At 46.0% G+C, this 20,178-nt stretch overlaps 1 protein-coding gene across 1 annotated transcript in view; it reads left to right on the top strand.

The window, feature by feature from the left end:
* The window catches only part of LOC143927097 (uncharacterized), a 377,460-nt gene that overhangs the window by 300,361 nt on the left and 56,921 nt on the right, over window positions 1-20,178 (top strand). The window contains exon 4 of the mRNA XM_077451051.1: window positions 2,890-2,982. Coding sequence (XP_077307177.1) covers window positions 2,890-2,982 — 93 coding nt within the window. The remainder of the gene's footprint in view (window positions 1-2,889; window positions 2,983-20,178) is intronic.

Here is a 20,178-nt window from a genome sequence, read left to right as displayed (position 1 = left end):
TATATCAGAGTCTACAGAGAACCCCTTACATCTGAGTCCCCCTTACCATAGAGCACTCACTCGCTCAGAGGCAGGAGATAGAAGAGAGGAAGGCAGCCCATGCACTTGGCAGTTGTCGTACTTGGTTAGTCAGGGAGCATGCTGTACGCGTGTGCAACCCAGACAGCAGAGGGAACCACACTGGGTGATTAGGGTGTGCCCAGCCATGCCTAAGTTGGGGGGCCACAGTCTAGTCTAAATAATGTGTCTGAGTTTCAGGGAGTCTGAATCCTGGACACATTAATCAAAACCCGGACTGTCCGGGTGAATCCTGGACAGGTGGCAACCCTACCCCTTCTCCTCCACTTACTTCCTCCAGACCACCCCCCCTTTTCTTAAAGGGGACAACTCTTTTCCTTATCCCCTGCCTGTACTGTCCAGCTCTGTCATGCCGTCGCTCCGTCCACCCCCTTTTGTTCTTTTACTCCGGGACTCCCTTTAGATCAGTGCTTCTCAAACTGTGCCATGTGAGATTTGCAGGAGTGCCCTGGGAGTTTTGAAAAATATTTAAAATTGCTATCATTTTGAAATCTTGAACATAGCAAACAATGTAAAGGTAAATCAATGTTGCAAAAGTTAAAAAAGTAATGCCCTGTACACACGGTCGGACATCCCGACGACAAAATCCGTCTGATTTTTTCCGACGGATTTTGGCCCAAACTTGTCTTGCATACACACGATAGTACAAAGTTGTCAGAAAATCTGATCGTTCAGAACGTGGTGGCATAGAACACGTTCGACGGGACTATAACTGGGGCAGTAGCCAATAGCTTTTGTCTCGTAATTTATTCTGAGCATGTGTGGTACTTTTGTCTGTCGGAATTGTCTAAACACCATCGGAATTTAAACGATCGGATTTTGTTGTCGGAAAATTTTTTAGATCCTGCTCTCAAACTTTGTGTGTCGGAAATTCCAACGGAAAAAGTCTGATGGAGCCCACACACGATCGAATTTCCCAACAACGTGATCAGATCGCACATTTTCCATCGGAAAGTCCGACCGTCTGTACAGGGCATAACATATATAAAGCAAGGAAGCAAGTGAAAGTACAAAGAAGATTACAATTGCTTCAATTTGATTTGCTCTCGAAAGCAGGCACATCCTTCACAATAAATTAAAAATTAAAATTTACAAAAATTGTTAAATCTTTTCAGGTGTGTCATAATTTTTTTTTAGATCTTTTTGGTGAGTCGCAAGACAAAAAAGTATGAGAAGCACTGCATTAGACTTTAAGGGCTCATTTGCACTTGCTTTGACTTCAACACACATTAAAGCGCCTACTGCTTCAACATGCTTTTTTGTGTTTTTGATGCTTCTGTGATGCTTTTTTAAAGCTTTAATGAAGCTTGGTATATGTCCTGTGTGTGTACTGAGGCCCAGTAGAACCCTGGCTCAGTAGTACCCCCACTCATCAGATCCCCAGCTCCTTAGTGCCCCAGTTCAGCATTGGAACCCTCGCTCAGCAGATCCCCAGCTTATTAGGACCCTCGTGCAGCAGATCCCCTGCTCAGTAGCAGGAGCAGCCCATCCATGAGGGCCGCAGGGGGCGCCGCCCCCCTATTCATTCATCCGGCCCCCTAATCTACATTTGAGGCACTGGATGCATGGATTCCATGGGGGGGGGGTTGGGTTTTTTTTTTTAAGCTTCAAAAAAGGGTGGACTTGGGAAACAAGCTCTGAGCCCTGAGCCCACCCAGTTGTGTGACAATAACAAATTAATATTCACTATTTTCACACTGAATTCCTCACGGCCAATCAGGAAGCAGGTCGTGAGTCCAAAACGACAAGCGATCCTATTGGACCATGACAGTGTTGAGAGGAGGAGGGAGGAGACGTGGAGGTGGCCAGAGGAGATGCAGGGGACAAAGCCACCACCTGGAGGGAAGCACTGCCTCGGGATAAGTGCGGGGCTCATCGACCGACCAGGGGGTGCTGGTGACCCGACCCGAACCACCGGGGGTGGCTGTGGGTACATTGTTTGCTCCCGCCCCCCTGAATATACCACCAGCCACCACTGCTCAGTGGTATCCTCAGCTGTGTTGTAGTAAGCCCCCGCTCTGCTAGTCCCCACACTCAGCAGTAATCCCCGCTCTGCTGATCCCCTGCTTAGTAGCAACCCCCGCTCTGCTGTTCCCCATGCTCAGTAGTAACCCATGCTCTGCTGATCCCCCACTCAGTAATAATCCTCCGCTCTGCTGTTCCCCCACTCAGTAGTAATCCCCCGCTCTGCTGATCCCCCACTCAGTAGTAATCCCCCGCTCTGCTGATCCCCCACTCAGTAGTGATCCCCCTCTCTGCTGATCCCCCTCTCAGTAGTAATCCCCCGCTCTGCTGATCCCCCACTCAGTAGTAATCCCCTGCTCTGCTGATCCCCCACTCAGTAGTAACCCCCAGTCCTCTCTCTCTCCGGTCCCTGCTCACCTTCTGCTTTAACATTCCCATGTTGTACGCCATGGGGGTTATTTACTAAAGGTAAATCCACTGTGCACTTCCAAGTGCACTGCAATTGTACTTGGAAGTGCAGTCACTGTAGATCGGAGGGGGACATGCAAGGAAAATAAAAAAAACATCATTTCTGCTTGCACATGATTAGATGATAAAATCAGCAGATATTCCTCTAATTTCAGATCTTCCCCTCAGATCTACAGCGACTGAACTTCCAAGTGCACTTGTAGTGCACAGTGGATTTGCCTTTAGTAAATCTTCCCCAGTGTTACACATTATGCAATCACACACTAAGGTTTCTGTTCTGACAAGACATAGGGGATATGTTTTTCTTTTCGTTTGAATGCAAACAGGACTGATTTATTTTATTCATATTCATTTTTATTATTTCTGTTGTCTTTTTAGCTGGAAGCTCTCAATGGCTCCAATGAATACACAACGAGTGAAGATCCAAATACAGAGAATAATGCATCTGACTCCACTGCTGCAAAGAGACCGGTACTGTAAAAGCTTTTATTCCTAGCGAGCTGCTTATGGGATCACCTGAGGACCTTTGTGCCAATGTTTTTGTGTGTTTCCTATTTTCCTTTTGGTGCTTCTAAAGTTAACCTTTTACTTTGTAGCAATTATGTATAATGCTGGAAGTAGCAGGGAGGGAGATGTACCTAGACATCGCTTTTTCAATAATTAATGTTTTAGCATGTTTAGTGAGTTAAAGAAGAGCCTTGGGATTGCAAAATCTGCGGGCCGGATGAGCTGAGTGTAATGAAGTGCTTTGAACTTCTCTTCCCAATCCAGAAATCTTCAGCTGCAAGGTCCAGGTTTTGACACAAATCTACAGTTCAAAAATACACTAGAATCTTATGCCGCGTACACACGACCGGACTTTTCTACGGAATTGGTCTGGCGGACTGGAATCCGTCGGACAATTCCATCGTGTGTGGGCTCCAGTGGACGTTTTCTTCCCCAAAGTCTGGCAGACCTAGAAATAAAACTTGCTTCAAATCTTTCCGACAGACTCAAGTCCGGTGGAAAAATCCGGTCGTCTGTGTGCTAGTTGGACTAAAACCGATGCTAGGGCAGCTTTTGGCTACTGGCTATGAACTTCCTTATTCTACGTCATCAAGTTTGAATCCGTCTGACTTTTGGAGTGATCTTGTGTGGCCAAGTCCCTTCGTTTGAAAGTCAGGCCGACCTCAGCTGCAAAGTCCGACAGATTGTCTGCCGGACCAAGTCCATTGAAAAGTCCAGTCGTGTGTACGTGGCATAAGATTCTAGTGTATTTTTGAACTGTAGATTTGTGTCAAAACCTAGACCTTGCAGCTGAAGATTTCTGGATTGGGAAGAGAAGTTCAAAGCACCGGTCGTGTGTACGCGGCATTAGGGTAAGGCAAATTTGTCAAGAGTAACAGCAGTTATAAGAAGAATGCATTGCCTAAGGAAAACCTAGTCTAGCCTAGACTAGTTATCAGTTTTGCCTGGAGTCTCCCTTCCAGTGGCGTTGCTATGGGGTGCGGTGTGGAAGGCTAGACAGGAGAAAGCCCTGATTTTGTAGATTTAGATGGGAGAGAGCCCAATGGTGGGGGGGTGGAGGGGGGGCTGCACTGTGTTTTACCGCACCAGGTGACACCAACCCTAGTGACGCCACTGCTCACTGCAACTGATCCTTTCCCCATTACTGACTTACCATAGCTTGGTCTGGGCTGTCTCTTTGTGGTGCCCATCCTGGTAAATGAATTGGGCTTTGCATCCTTGTGTCTTTGTTGCCCCTTGATGACTGGTGATCTGATGACTGAAGGGGTGATGATCAAGAAGCAGCAAGAGAGGTGGAGGAAGCACAAATCTTAGTTAGCTATAGTTTATTTTGAATATGTAAAAAATAGAATAAAATCACATAAAAATAAAAGAAGTACTTTGGCTCTGGATGCGGAGGACTGGGCTGAGGTTTGGCTTAACACTAAGGTAGCGAGTTATAAGGTTTTCATGAGATGGTACCTGGTCCCAGATAGGATAGCAAAGTTCCTGCCGTCCTACTCGCCCAACTGTTTCCGTGGTTGCGGAGACAGAGGCACTCACAAACATATTTGGTGGACCTGCCCGGTAGTACAACGGTTCTGGGCAACAATATTCCAAATGATATCTACACTGACCCGGGAATCGCTAGACCCTGACCCAGCCCTGGCCCTCCTAAACCATTACCCAAACTCTTTTACCAAAGCACAGACACGCCTCACTTTACAGCTCACCACCGCAGCTAAACAAACAATTGCCAAAGCGTGGAAAACCCCTGCCCTCCATGTTGCTGAAGTTAAGAATAGGGTCACACAAGCTATGATCCACAGCAGAATAGAAGCTACCGTCCTAGATACTGTTCCCAGACACTCTAAAATTTGGCAGCCATGGATCGACCACTTCTTGCCACCGAATTTTGACGGGTCTTGGTTGGTGCCATAGCTCTACATACCCCCTTGATCGAATATTGAGAGATGACTCCTGTAGGCTTACCATGGGCCCGGCCTGCCCCTACCCCCTTTTTCTCCTTTCCCTCTCCTTACTGGATTCTATTCCTCTCTTCTAACCTTTCCCCCCTCTCTTCCCTCTCTTTTCCTTCTTTTCTTCTCTTCCCACCTTTCATCTAGTTGCTTTTCTACTTCTTAATACTTTCTTTCCGCTTGTGCTACTAAATGTGGTGACATACCCGTGTGTTTGGTGTGGCTTTACTGGCACAGCGCCTTCTATACACTGAAGTACCACCCAGTATGAATGTTGACGGAATAAAAGGTACTCACCCTGTTATGGTCTATGTGTCTTAAGATGCATATTGTAGTACGAGAACTTTCTGTCAGACTGTTCATGGTGCATTCCACCTGATACAACTGTACTGGCGTTACCTTCTCATGAAATGTTACACATTTGAATTGTCAGAAATTCCGATCGTCTGTATGCAGCATAAGTGTAACGTATTTTTACCAAAATATGTTTAAAAAAAAATTTTTTAGGTTAGTATAAGATTTTGTGTTGGGCCTCATTCATTGTTTTCTAGGGCCTCATGCGGCCCTTGGGTCGTAGGTTGGACACACCTGCTTTAAGATCTTGATTACAGGTCACTGTGGTTCCCATACAGTGGGCAGTACCGGCCTACAAGCGCAACCCATTCAACTAAATGGGGTGCCTTTCAACCACATGCCATGCAAAATAATGCCTCCTTGCTGCCTCTCAAATGCCCTCTGAAGTGTATTCCAAATGTGGAAGTACATGTATAAATGAGTCCTTGAGAAGCTATTCCAGAGCAATCATGTGCAGGTGACACTGAAACGAGTGCATATTAGTTGCTATTGGAGAGACAATAAAAATGCATTTTAACTCAGCAAAAGAATAAAAGATGAAGGAGTGGAGGTAAACAGCATAAATGTGCATTATTGTTTGCTGACGACTTGCTTTGTTTCCTAACCTCCCCACACCCCTCCCTATCCTTTGCTTATGGATCTCCTCGGCAGCATTAAGTAGACGAAAACATTTTCCTCATAATTTTTGGCAGCGGCTTTTTTCCAGCAACTAAAATGGAATTAAAATGACCCCATATTTTCATCAATTGATAAAAACAATGTTGAAAATGAATTCCATTTTTGTCAAACGAAAACGGAACGACAATGTGAGGGAGGGACGTTTACCCACATGAACTTCTAGTTTCCTTGGAGCTCCGCCCGTAAAGCCTGTGAGTGTTTCCCCTCCCAGGAAGCAAGGTAGTGACCATAGCGTGCTTAGTGGTATGGTGTGCTTAGCACTGTGCAGTATTACAGGCCTCTTCAGATCACTGTCCAGAGCACTGTGCAACATTACAGGCCTCCCGATTATCCAGAGCACTGTGTGCATTACAGGCCTCCTCAGACTACTGTCCAGAGCACTGTGTGCATTACAGGCCTCCTCAGACCCCTGTCAAGAGCAGTGTGTGCATTACAGGCCTCCCGACTGTCCAGAGCACTATGTGCATTACAGGCCTCCTCAAACCACTGCCTAGAGCACTGTGTGCATTACAGACCTCCTCAGAATACTGTCCAGGGCACTGTGTGCATTACAGGCCACCTGACCGTCCAGAGCACGGTGTGCATTACATGCCACCTCAGACCACTGTCCAGAGCACTGTGTGCATTACACCTCTTCAGACCACTGTTCAGAGCACCGTGTGCATTATGGGCCTCTTCAAATCACTGTCCAGAGGACTGTGTGCATTACAGGCCTCCCGACCACCCAGAGCACTGTGTGCATTACAGGCCTCCTCAGACTACTGTCCAGAGCACTGTGTGCATTACAGGCCTCCTGACCGTCCAGAGTACTGTGTGCATTACAGGCCTCCTCAGACCACTGTTCAGAGCACTGTGTGTATTACAGGCCTCCTCTGACCAATGTCCAGAGCACTGTGTGCATTAAAGGCCTCCTCAGACCACTGTCCAGAGCACTGTGTGCACTACAGGCCTCCTGACCGTCAAGAGCACTGTGTGCATTACAGGCCTCCTCAGGCCACTGTTCAGAGCACTGTGTGCATTATAGGCCTCCTCAGACCACTGTCCAGAGCACTGTGTGCATTACAGGCCCCTCCACTGTCCAGAGCACTGTGTGCATTACAGGCCTCAGACCACTGTCCAGAGCACTGTGTGCATTACACGCCTCCTCCAACCACTGTCTAGAGCACTGTGTGCATTACAGGCCCCCTCAGACTACTGTCCAGAGCACTGTATGCATTATAGGCTTCCCAACTGTCCAGAGCACTGTGTGCATTACAGGCCTCCTTAGACCACTGTCCAGAGCACTGTATGCATTACAGGCCTCTTCAGACCACTGTCCAGAGCACCGTGTGCATTACGGGCCTCCTCAGACCACTGTTTAGAGCACTGTGTGCATTACAGGCCTCCTGACAGTCCAGAGCACTGTGTGCATTACAGGCCTCCTCAGACTACTGTTCAGAGCACTGTGTGCATAACAGGCCTCCTCAGACCACTATCCAGAGCACTGTGTGCATTACAGTCTTCCCGACCATCCAGAGCACTGTGTGCATTACAGGCCTCCTCAGACCACCATCCAGAGTGTCTGTGTAGTTTGTTGAAACTTACTTCAGGCATATATAATGAAGTTTGAAATTCTAGAAAAAATGCCTAAATAATGCATTACAATTTAGTCAATTAAAATGTACTGCAGATTTCAGTTGACCAAATAAGACTAAAACAATTGCAGCTTACTGAAACTAAAATGCCATTTTAGTCAAAAGACTATGACTGAGCCTGGGTTCACACTGTAGCGAACACAGACGTCGCATGTGATTTGCACCCATAATGCAGCGCCAATCTCATGCGATGTCTGTGCAAAACGAGTTCAGCCATACAGTTTGTGGGGCTGAATTTGCACTGGATTTGTACAAAAAAAGGTGCAGGGACTTTTTTTTCCCATTCCTGTCTGAATCTACAGTTCGCACTGCGATCTGTAAACTGATCTGGGAGTGTCATTAACATTCTTTTGACCCTCGCAGCAGTTCTCAGAGGGTAGTGTGAACTGCCTGCGGGAGAGATGCGATGCGGGATCCGGCGCTGAAATTGCACTGGTTTACGCATCGCTACAGTGTGAACCCAGGCTAAAACAAAATCGTTTTGACACCAAAATTAACACTGCTTCTCAAATGATTCCTTCTGGTCCTTCCTCACTCTGTTTCCGGGAGGTGCGGGCAGGTGGGAACAATGTATCACATGTGGTGGATGTGTTCCAAGGTTAAACGTCCATGCCTTGATTCACTCAGTGACCATAATAAATATCATTAAAAATCCCAAGGTTGCTTTATTTAATGAACCCATTGAATGGGTCCCCAAAAATACTCAAACTTTGATTCACTTTCAGTTCCCAGTGGCCAAAAATGCCATTGCGACAGCTTGGAAGAATCCAGTGGTAGATTTAGCAGCGGTAAAAGAGAAGCTCTTATGAATAATGCTTACAGTGGACGAAAACCCTCCTATAATTTTCAGCCAAGGAAGCAGTCATCTTGGCCTATGTTTAATCTTCATCTGCCATGGTGCCAGCCATTGGATGGAGAGCACAACCAATGTGACAGTTACATTCCGGACACATGAAACTTAAATCAATGGATTTACTTCTGCTTTAATGAGAAGATGGTTAGTATTTTGGAGACATCTCTTTGAGGTTTCAGAGGGTTTTTAACCCATGGATACACTACATTCAACCCCCCTCTTAATAGCTATTGCTGTGGTGTTCAAACTTAGCGTTCGGTTGAGTTGTAGTCCTTTCTCTTCTCTTCTTTCCTTTTGCTCTCTTCTCTCCACTGATGGTGACACGGCACTTTATCGATCAACACGGGCCATATTGTACAATAATGAACACGTCCATTCGATTTGTATGTTTTAATATGTGCGGGCGCCTTGATTTAGCCCATGCAGGATAACCTTCCCGGTTTAGAGCATCTGCACTTTACATCTCCATTTTGATATTTCCATTTGTTATTTTGTTGTATACCGTGACCTGAGCACACTTGTAGCACTAATCATCTGTGCCTTATCTGTGGGTCCTTTTGTTACACCTCCTGCCTGCATAACGGAACTTTGTAATCGAAGAATGACTACTTTGTTGTTCTAGTACTTTAAAACTTTATTAAAAAAACATTGAAACAGAGAGGTGAAGGAGTTATCTAAAATTTTCAAAGATATTTTAAGATACTCAGATTTAGTTTTTCCTGTTCCGGTATCCTTTTATAGTAATTTTAGCTTTTCTGCCTGTTTCCATAGAGACCAGCGGAAAAGGTGGGCACAGTCAGGCACTTCTGTTGATTTTTCTTTTTTTTTTGAGTGCCAGTGTCTTTAGGCTTTAGGACTGTATCAATTGGAAAATGCAGCTTGCTTTTAGGCTCCATTCACACCTATGCATGTTGATTTTGAGCGTTTCTGCAGGGATTTTTGCAGGTTTTTCTGCGATTTGCAGTTTGCATTTTTTATGCATTTTTTTTCTAGGCAAATTTGTTGTTGGGCATATATATTGCAAAATGCAAATTGTTGCAAAATCGGGGTAAAAACATCTTTTTCTGCAGCTTCTCCATCAGGGGCGGCCCATCTATTAAGGGAGCAAGGGTGCCGCCCCCCTATCCTTGCCACCGCCCCCCCCATATCTATGCATCCGGCCCCTTGCAGGACGCTGGATGCATGAATTCCAATACGGTGGGTGTTTTTTTGAAGCCAGAGGCTCTAATAGGCTTCAAAATAGGGTAGGCTTAGGGCACAGAGAATGGGCTCGGAGTCCACCCAGATGTTTTACAATAGCAAATGAATATGCACTATTGTAACACTGATCCTGCTCTCGGCCAATCAGGAAGACTCGTCACCTGATTGGCTGAAAGGACACCTAGGGGGAGGAGAGGAGACACATGGCCAATGAAGGAAAGAACACAGGAGCTGCTGCCCGATGCCTGATGCCCGAAGCCTGCTGCCCCTTGCCTAGATGGGGTAAGTGCTGGACCAACCGGCAGATATTGGGGGAGGATAATTGTTTGCCGCCCCCCCCCCCAAAAAAACACGCTGCCACTGTATTCCATTAAAGTCTATTGAACCAAAAAAGCCAAATCATTCACAGTTCATTAATAAGTGCATACAACCTTAATTTGACCTGCTTAAAGGCTCAGTTCGCACTAGTGCGATGCGAGAAACCCTGCAATTCCTGTGCAGGTTCCTGCATCGCACCTGAATCGCAGGCGGTTCCCACGACATCAATGTAAAGTTAATGACACCCCCAAATCGTTTTGCAGATCGATGTGCGAACTGTGAAATGGTACAGGAATCGGATCGCATGGGTATTCACACCCATGCAATCCGATTCCAGTGCGGACCAAAAAAAGGGGTCCTGCACCATTTTGGTTTGGATGCGATGTGATTTCAGCCATACAGTTTTTATGGCTGAATTTGCATCGCACAGATATTGCATGTGATGTGCACAGTAATGCATACATTACATGCGGTTTCTGGCATTGCAACAGTGTGAACCCGGCCTCAAGCTTCTCTTGCATTTCCATTGTCCTGTATGGGGAGGGAAGTAGTTCTGACACAGCCAACAAAAGCTGGTTAACACAAGATCTAAAATTACTGGTGGCATATTTTATATTCCTCTTAGCAAAATCCATCATAAAAAGTCAAAGGAAAAAAAATGCATACAAAAGAGAAAAGAAAAATATTTTAAGGCTGACTGGAGTCCACCAGTCTAATGAATATTGCACTCGGCCAGGTAAATTATTACCTAAGGACTGCTGGGGCAGTCCCAGCATTTTCTAATAAGTCAGGAAGGACCACCTCTGATAAAGAAACATGCACTCTGTGCACAGTACATAGAGGCAGGACAAGGCCATCTAGTGCCCAGGGTGAGCATGCTAACCTGCTCCCACACCCAAGATGTATGAGAATTACTGTATGTGTCAGTAAACCACTCCAAATCCCCCCTCCCAGCACAAATTCTCCCCCAATCCCCCCGCCTAGCACAAATCTTCTCCCCCCCCCATCCATCCCTAATCCCAACACATTCCCCATAAATCATCACTCTTAGCACACTTACCCCCTCGATCCCACCTCCTAGAACAATACTTACCCCCTGGTGCCCCCCAAATTCCCCCCTACAACACAAATCCCCTGGTCTCCAACACAAACCCCCCAATCTCCTTGCAGCCCCCCACCTCACATGATACTAAAGTGCCCAGGGCAGCCGTCCCTTCTGCCCACTCCTTGTCCCTTGTTCTGCATACAGCGCTCCTTTTGAGTATGCAATATGGTCTACAGACACACACAGGGTTTGACAGTTGTCAGAATTCTGGGTTGGGAGTAGGCATAGTGTAGTTCAAAAGCCTCCCTCCCTTTTTGTCAAAAAGCATCACCTCTGATACCGTTTATTAACCCGTTGATCCCCGCACTAGAAAGCCACAGCCGTGGTTGCGGGGGCACTTTAGGTTTGCCACCTTTTCTTCATGCCAAACCCGAACACTTTATGATGTCAGCAAGAGCAATTTGGCTTCACCCACCGTTCACTGCAGCACGCTATGTGCACCACATTAATACAATCCTTGGAGCACCAATGTGGTGCACATAGCGTGCTGCGGTGAACAGTGGGTGCGACCAAATTGCTCCTGCTGACATCATTGCCCTGCCCCCTCCCCCCCAGTGATGCTGAACTTGCCTCCCAGACAGCCACCCACAGCTCCCGGATGGCAACAGATTTGTGTGTAATTATTACTTGGGGAGCCATAGCCTGGTCTGAATAAGTCTGCCTGAAACCCAGACACATGTGTAGCGCCGGCTCCTGAAGAGCATGCGTTATGTGTTTTTTTCTATTTAAAATTCCTAAAACCACAGTTGGGTTTTAGGGTCAATTATACCAAATTATGGATTCAGTACCACTCTAGCTGGATTGCACTGGGTTCTGCTTGGCCACAGCTGGCACTGTTACTACTGGCAAGTGTGAGAACACAATTTAGCTAGGTGCATTGAGTGCCATTCTTTCTCGGAACCAGCCCAGTGGGAGTGTCATCTTGCTGTACATTCTGGGAGAGGGTACTTAAGGTACTGAGATCACAAGCTTCTGGGTTTCGGTCCAGAAGGTCTTTCTGTCTGTTTGGTCCTGGTCCTCCTGACCAGCCCCAATGGCCCTCATGGCCTGGGGTGCGGATCCATCCAATTCTGAGTTTCGGGGCTGGATAGCCCGAGGCAAAGTAACTGGAAGGAGGATTCAAAGGTGGCCAGTGCTGTCTCATCTGTGGAAAGGCCGAGCAACTGGAGAAGCAACCAGGGGAGGTCTCTTCAGGAGAAGGCCACGCATAAGGCTGGCTTCTCAGAAAGAGCCTGGAGGCTCAGTTGAAAGACACCAAGTGAATCTACACTCATACGGTATCGCCAGACCGGCTGCGAGATACTGGTACCGTATGATAGCTCTCTAAATTTATCTACATCCTTCACAGTTACATTCAAGTCTGTGGCAGAGACTTTATTCACAAGTGTTCTACATCAAGTCTGTAGCAGAGACTTTATTCACAAGTGTTCTACATCCAAGTCTGTGGAAGTGACTTTATTCACAAGTGTTCTATATGCAAGTCTGTGGCAGAGGCTTCGCTTTACTGAAACACTTTATCGGCTGCTAGGCCTAGTGAGAGGAGGTCTATCCGATAGCTGTGAGGATCCAGTTGTGAGCAGTAATTCTCTGGATTTCTATAGTGAGAGACTTCCTATCTTTTGCAGTTCCAAGAGTACCTGAAGTTCCTACCTAACCCTCTACCCTTCATTGAGAGACTGTTCTGTCTACTTGTTGCTAAATAAATATACTAAAAGTGGATCCAGTGTCAGTTTCTGCAGTTCTTTGGGCCATCTACCTCGGGAAACCCCTAGACAAACACAAGGTCAAGAAGGTAACGGTAAGCCCAATCAAACCAGCCGCTCCTTCGGGGGTCAGTGCTATACATGATTCAAAACCGTACTTTCCAGGTGAATACCAGAAGGGTGGCAACCCTAGGGCACATGCAGAGCGGCCCCATTCACTTGCATGGGTCGTGTTTGATGGGCTACGCCTTCTGAAAAAGACAAGGGTATAATTCTTGCCACAGCATGTGTACAGCCCCTGCCTTTGCAGCTAAAGGGGGTAACGGTTGGGGGGCAGTAAGAAAGCAGCTGAACAGCAGGGCCCCGAAATGGTTGGATGTCAAAATGCAAAGTCATTTGTAGCTGGAGGGAAGGTTCACTTTAAGATTCTTTGGGGAATAAACGGGGCTATCCTTACAGCGCAGTCCAAATATGAGTTTGTGCTTCCGCAGATTGTTTGCTGCCCCCACGCACAGCTCAGTCCGTGCCTTTTCTACACACAAAGGCTGAGTATTCTGAGGAATTGTAGTGTGTCTATTGTCCATTGCTACTAAATCAGTGTCTGTTCCATTGTATTAATTCTACACAATTTGTAAGTACAGTCAGTCTTTCTTCAGTCCCATCCAAATCAATAAGTACGCCTACATACACAGTGTGCTGCAGGCTTGCTGAAAGCTAACAGTTGCTATTGGAGACACAATAAAAATGCACTTCAACTCAGCAAGAGATTGAAAGGTGAAGGAGTTATCTAATATTTTCAGAGATATTTTAAACCGCTCAGATTTTTTTTTTCTTTTTTTTTTTTTTCCTGTTCCGGCATCCTTTTATAGCAATTGTAGCTTTTCTGTTGGTTTCCATAGAGATCGGCAAAATTGTGAATGATCAAAGCACACTGTACTTCCTGCTCTGAACATACGGACTAATGAATGAGCCGTAAAACTCGGGAGAATGGAGCTCTTAGGAAAAACTTTTTACATTAATGCCGCGTACACACGATCAGAAATTCTGCCAGCAAAAGTCAGATAAGAGCTTTTGGTCGTAAATTCCGACCATGCGCATGCTCCATCTGACTTTTGCTGGCAGAATTCCAGCCAGCAAAGGATTTAGAGCAGGTGCTCTATTTTTCGGTCGGAAAAGTTCCGATCGGAAATTCCGATCTTCTGTACAAATTCCGAAGCGCAAAATTCCTACGCATGCTCGGTAACAATTCGGCGCATGCTCGGAAGCATTGAACTTAATTTTCTCGGCTCGTTGTAGTGTTTTACGTCACCGCGTTCTTGGCGGTCGAAAGTTCGGGGAACTTTTGTGTGACCGTGTGTATGCAAGCCAAGCTTGTGCGGAATTCTGTCTGAAAAACCATTCAAGTTTTTTCTGACGGAAAATCCGCTCGTGTGTATGGGGCATAAGCCTAGGCTCACACTAGTGTACACTAGTGTAGCTGCAGCATGACCCGATTCTCAGTGCGGTTGTGTATTGCAACATTGTACATTTTTTATGCATTTTTCTTACTTCATGCTTTTTGTAGGAGAAGACTGGATTGTGTACACTAAAACACACAAAAAATACATGTACATGCGTTTCACATGCTTTTTACACACCTTTTTGGTGCATGTACATTGAAGTGTATGTGGCTTTTCCAAAAACACACTGCAGCTGCACTGCATGGATGTGAAGGGGCGCCATCATAGGCATGTGCGTCGGGGGTGCCTGGGCACACCCTAATCACCCTGTGCAAAATAGATTCCCCCTGCTAAATGCCCCTACCCCCTCAATGGCTACGTATGTGCCATTACTTCAGTTTTCTTCAGTGCACATGAGCCCATGACCTCGGCACACGCAAATACAGGGGATATCTCCTAAACCATTCAGGTTTAGGAGATATCCAGTGTAGCTACGGGTATGCCTAATTATAGGCTTACCTGTAGCAAAAAGTGGTTGTAAAGCGTTTACAACCACTTTAATGGGGCGCCTAACAAATTGTAAAAAACAAATAATAAAAAAATATGTAGCACTGCCCTCTTGAGGGTTGCAAGATTAATCAGTACCCCTCTGGTTGCCCTGACCCTGTGAGTCCTCAGCCACCTCTGACACCTCTGACACCCTGGGTTCAAACATTTTTTTCCCCACCAGATAACAGCAGCAATAAGAGAATACACCAGTACTGGTTAAATCAAAAATAGTTTCAAGCATTCAACAGTATACACTATCATTTCTATATTTAAATAAGTGCATATAATGTGTATGTGAACAGGCTACAAGAGAGCAGAGGAATGACTCTTATGAGTGTCAGACCCCTCTCTACTGTTTCTTAACACATAAATGGGAAAAAAGTAGATGAACAAGTACAACTTTAGCAAACAGGCACTGTATTACAATTCAACTTGCTCTTACAGAGCAGAGTCAATCTTCAGCTAGCTCTTAGGTGTTTAATTGCATGCAAGAAATATTGAATGGTAAAGCAAACAACTCATCCAATAGATGTTATTTAACCCACAGACAATATCCCTGTGTAAATCATCACTGTAATTGAATTCACAGTGATCACTGCCTTAAAGCGGAGTTCAAAAAATAAATAAAAGTCAGCAGCTACAAATACTGCAGCTTCTGACTTTTAATTATTGGACACTTACCTGTCCAGGGTCCCGAATCCCCGCTCATCTCCCCATCCTCTCTGCGGCGGCAGCATTGTCACTGTGGGTGCCCAGCTGTGGCTTCACAGCCGGGCACGCACTGTGCATGCGTGAGCCGCATTGCGTGCTGTGACTGGCCGGGCAATCATCTGGGACCTGTGACATGTCCCAGATGATTGCCGAGAGGGAAGAGGGAGAGGCGATCTTCCTTCTGTCACTGCGGTGCCCCGGGAGGAAGTGGCAGCTGGAACCCTCTAAAAAGAGGGTTTCCGCCCACCTCCCTAAAAAATGACATGCCAAACGTGGTTTGTCAGGGGGTAACCTTCCTTAAAGCAGAAGTTCCATTTTTAGGTGGAACTCCGCTTTAAAGGTGTTAATATTCAGTAGAACTTCAAGCAACAGCAGAATAATGGATAGCAAAGATGTCTGTATATAGTAGCTATGATATCCTTGAACTAAAGATGGTAATGAGTGCAGGAGACAGTGATGTCTATATACAGTGTCTATAAGACTGGACTTTCGCCCACTCACCACACTGGAACAGGAGATTGTAAGGATGATGAGGTTGATGATCTCTCAGCAATGTGCTCAAGGGATAACATCCAGCCTCCGCTGCACCGCACCACGGCTCACACGAATCCGATATCTCTGCAAGGTGGATAGAACCTGAGCGGCCAATAGGCTGCTGCCGGACAGTGAAGGGGAACTATCCGCAGGTATCCTTCCAGATACTCCGCCAGAGCAGGCGGCAACTCAACTGCAGCTCATCCTGTAACAGATTGCCTGCATGCAGATCCACGCTGGTCACAAGAGACCGTGCCAGGCCTCAAGCCTTCCCTCATATAGTCCTTCCCAGTGGTCTTCTCTTCTCCATCAGGCAGCCGGTAGTTGTAGTTTCAGGGAGAGAAAAAGGGAGAGAAAGAATAAGAGAAAGAATAAAAAAGAGGGCTATAGAGAGGCATGGTGGAAAAACAAAAAAAATTATCATCAAGAGATAAAAGGGAAAGAATGGAGAACAAGGAAAAAGAGTGGAACATCCTAAAATGTACCACAAGGGGTTTTAATACTGTATGAGTGGAAGGGACTCAGGGAGCACTATATGTTCGTGGGTTAGGGGCGCAAATTTCTTGTCTTCCCTTGGATGCTGACAACCCACGCTATGAAAATTTATTTTACTGTTAGGTGTCCCCACAACTTGGGAAATTTTATCAAGGGGTCAGAAAGGTTGAGAACCACTGGCCTAGGGTATTCCAGCAGAAGTGGCGGGGGGTGCCTGTCAAAACTCCCCAAAAATAAAAAACCTCCTTTTATTTCAAGTTCCACTTTAACATATTTTTTTATTTTAACCAAAAAAAACAGCCATTAGTACCACTTTCTTTTGCATTTTAAGCTTTTATTGAATCCTTTCACAGAGTTGCAAATTACATATTGACAACAACAGTAAGCATAAACCTTTATCACCCCAAGAAACACGCAGACAAAGCAAAAATAGGATCCATAGTACAGCTTCCAAAATTAGCAACATTAGTATCACTTTAATGCTTCTACTGTGAACTTTGAAAATGAATATCTCCACAGTACCTGCAGCTACAAAGGTGTCATGATTATGCAATAGAGTTTGTCTGCTTACCTGTTTCCATGTGTTCATCTCTAGAGACCAGCCGACCCTCACCTGACTGCTTTTGTAATCCATCCTCTGGCATGGCTCCACCCTAGCTCCTATCAGAGAACTCTATATTAACCTGTGCACTGCAGGCCAACCCTGCTGATCAACCTTTGTGTGTTTGGCTTCCTGTTACCTGCCGTGTGCTCTTCTGTTGTTCCGTTACCGACTTTGGCGTGTCCTTGACTATTCCTGTTTGCCTGTGATCCTGACCTATTGGCGTGTCCCTGACTATTCCTGTCTGCTTGTGGCCCCGACCTTGGCTTTATACCTCACTATCCCTATCCTCCTGTTGCCTACTGTGGGTGCGAGCTGGGGGACTCTGGGGGTCGCGACCTGGAGCCAGTTGCAGCCCAGTCCATCCTCACCACTAGAGGCTCTGGTGAACACCTGCTGGCTCTAAGACTCCGCGCCCCAGGGAATCTTACGCTCTAACCCCGGTGGGATCTGTCTTGGTGTTCTGGCGGCCCTGCCTTCCTTATCACCTTGACTCCCGTCCACAGCAGTCAGCCGTAGGGTCCACAACCTTGCGGTGCACTCCTGATCCCTACGCTGTGCATCTGTCACCTGGCCTCAAGGTGACCTGACAAAAGGTCAGTGAGGGCTACTTTTAACATCCAATTGCTGCTTGTTAAGATCATGGAAATGCCTATAGCCTAGTTATATATTTTAAATTCAAAAAGTAGAAAGAAGAATTCAAAATTAAAAGTGTGTGTTTTCTTCAGAAACAATAGGGAATAGTTGAATAGACAAAATTACAAAGGCAATTTAAAAAGTTGAAAAGTGGAAAAAACTTTATGCTGAATTTGTTTTTGAAAAGTTATTAAAGGCTTCTATGTAAGCAGCTTACTTGCAGTCATGTCATTCTTACAGATCAGGCTCTCAGTCAATGTATAACAGCATGATTTTGTGGGACATTCAGGCATTGTGGTTTGGCTCTAGAAGCAGACATGGGTGAAATTCACTTGAGAAGGCTTGTCGCCTGAAGAAAATCATATCAGTCTCAATGGATACTGTTTTATTTGAGTCAGAAAGAAAACAAAGTCTGCAGTGAGCAAACATAAACCAAAGGGCTTTCCATATCTTGCAGACTAATATTCTTCACTATGTACACTGAATTAAAAAAAAAAAGCTCACCTTTGCATTTTAATAACTTTGTTAAAAAGTTTGACTCCCTAAACTTGGATCCTCTGAGTTATATCACTTATAGTGTATCTAAACCCAAGAATGAAAATATAATATATAGCAGCTTACCAGACCTTTGGAAATGGTGACTGCATTGGTTTTTCAAATGTGTGAATAAAACCTCAGTTTGAATAAAGCCTAATGCCTCATACACACGATCGGACTTACCGACAACAAAACCAAGGAATTTTGTTTGAAGGGTGTTGCCTTAAACTTGTCTTGCATACACACGGTCACGCAAATGTTGGCCAACAATTATGAATGTAGTGACGCACTAGATGCACTAAGTGGTTTTTCAGCTCTTTAGCGCCACCCTTTGGGCTCCTTCTGCTAATTTCGTGTTATAAGATGGTTGGTGAGTGTTGATTCGTGCTTTTCAGTTCGTTTCTGAACGGGCGTTCGTCAACCAGACATGTTGCGGAATCGGAGGAGATAACATTTTATTTATTATTGGCCTTGGATTTATGGCTTTGACATGACCCATGCATTAGGGACATACCTCTCCGTACTTTTACCCCTTGTAATTACCCCTTCTTTCCCTTCTAATAATTCCTATTATCATTATTCACGAAATTTTTACCCTCTACCCAATAATCAGGCCACACAGGAGTTGGAGTATAAATGGCCATAGCAGCCTTTTATTAACACTCTTCAAACCAATAACTTAAATAACTTTATTAAATATATATATCAACTGTTTGGTAACGGTAATTTTAAAAGAACTCCCAGTCAGTTGGTCTTTGACGGTACCACGTTCCACCTTTTAAACATAACCTTTTTCCACCATTCCACTGCGGGACCACCTTTACCATACCAGGCCTCCGGCCGTTTATAAGCCTGGAGACAACCACCTTCCCGCAATGCCACCAAATCCCGTATTCCAGCCTACCCTTCCACTGGGATACACCAAAAGGGAGGGCCCATATCCCTATGAGCTCCCCCCCACATTTCCATCACCTGTTTCCTTTTGCCCCATCAAAGACCAAAAGACACCGCCACAGCCCGCAAGGATGACCCCCTTATCCTTAAGGGCCCCTCCACCCCCGCAGGGACCGTTCAATCCCATCTTGCAACTCCAACACCCAAAGGTCAATGCCCACTGCCGACAGATGTACCCCCACCCCCCCCGAAGGTACATGCCCCACTTTAACCTCCAACTCCAAGTGGCCCGCCACTAAACCTCCACTACGGTTTATAAACCACCCCAAAAAATTTTTGTGAACTTTAATTCGGGCTTTGTTAAGTCTGACTACAGACCGTGCCATTCGCCAGGCCGTGCGTGCTACGATGTCCGACCAGACTATGACCGAAACCGGGAAATCCCTTCGAAGCATCAGAAAATCGCACTTCACGTCTGCAATTATATCCCGAGTAGACCTAATCCCAAGGTCATTCCCCCCAACATGGAGAACCAGCACATCAGGGGGCCTATCCAGTCTAGCGTACCGGTGTATTCCCGGTATGACCCTACCCCACTTCATCCCCGGGAAACCCAACCACCTGACGCAAGCCTCTCTACGTGGGATCCCTAGCTGTCGTCCTTCCGGCCTGACATCTGCTCTCCTGGCACCCCAAAACATATGAGTGTCCAAGAATCCAGACAAGGCGTGGTAAACCTCCATCTGAAATGACACAGACAAAATCAACAACCCCCTTACACAAGCCCCAAGCACCCCCGACACAGAAAACAGCCCACACCAAGTGCGGCCGAACATAGGACCTGAAACGCCTGGACTCCCACCGCCCAATCCGTTTTACCGCAGCCTCGTCCAACCCGCATCTGGCAGCCTCTGTGGCCGCCCCGATGCGGAAGGAGTGTGAAGCAAACTGCGCCCCGATG

Source organism: Lithobates pipiens, unplaced genomic scaffold, assembly GCF_037356315.1.
Source record: "Lithobates pipiens isolate NorthernLeopardFrog02 unplaced genomic scaffold, aLitPip1_a1.2 Scaffold_23, whole genome shotgun sequence".
Classification (NCBI taxonomy): Eukaryota; Metazoa; Chordata; class Amphibia; order Anura; family Ranidae; genus Lithobates; species Lithobates pipiens.
This window is presented reverse-complemented; position numbering and strand designations above follow the sequence as displayed.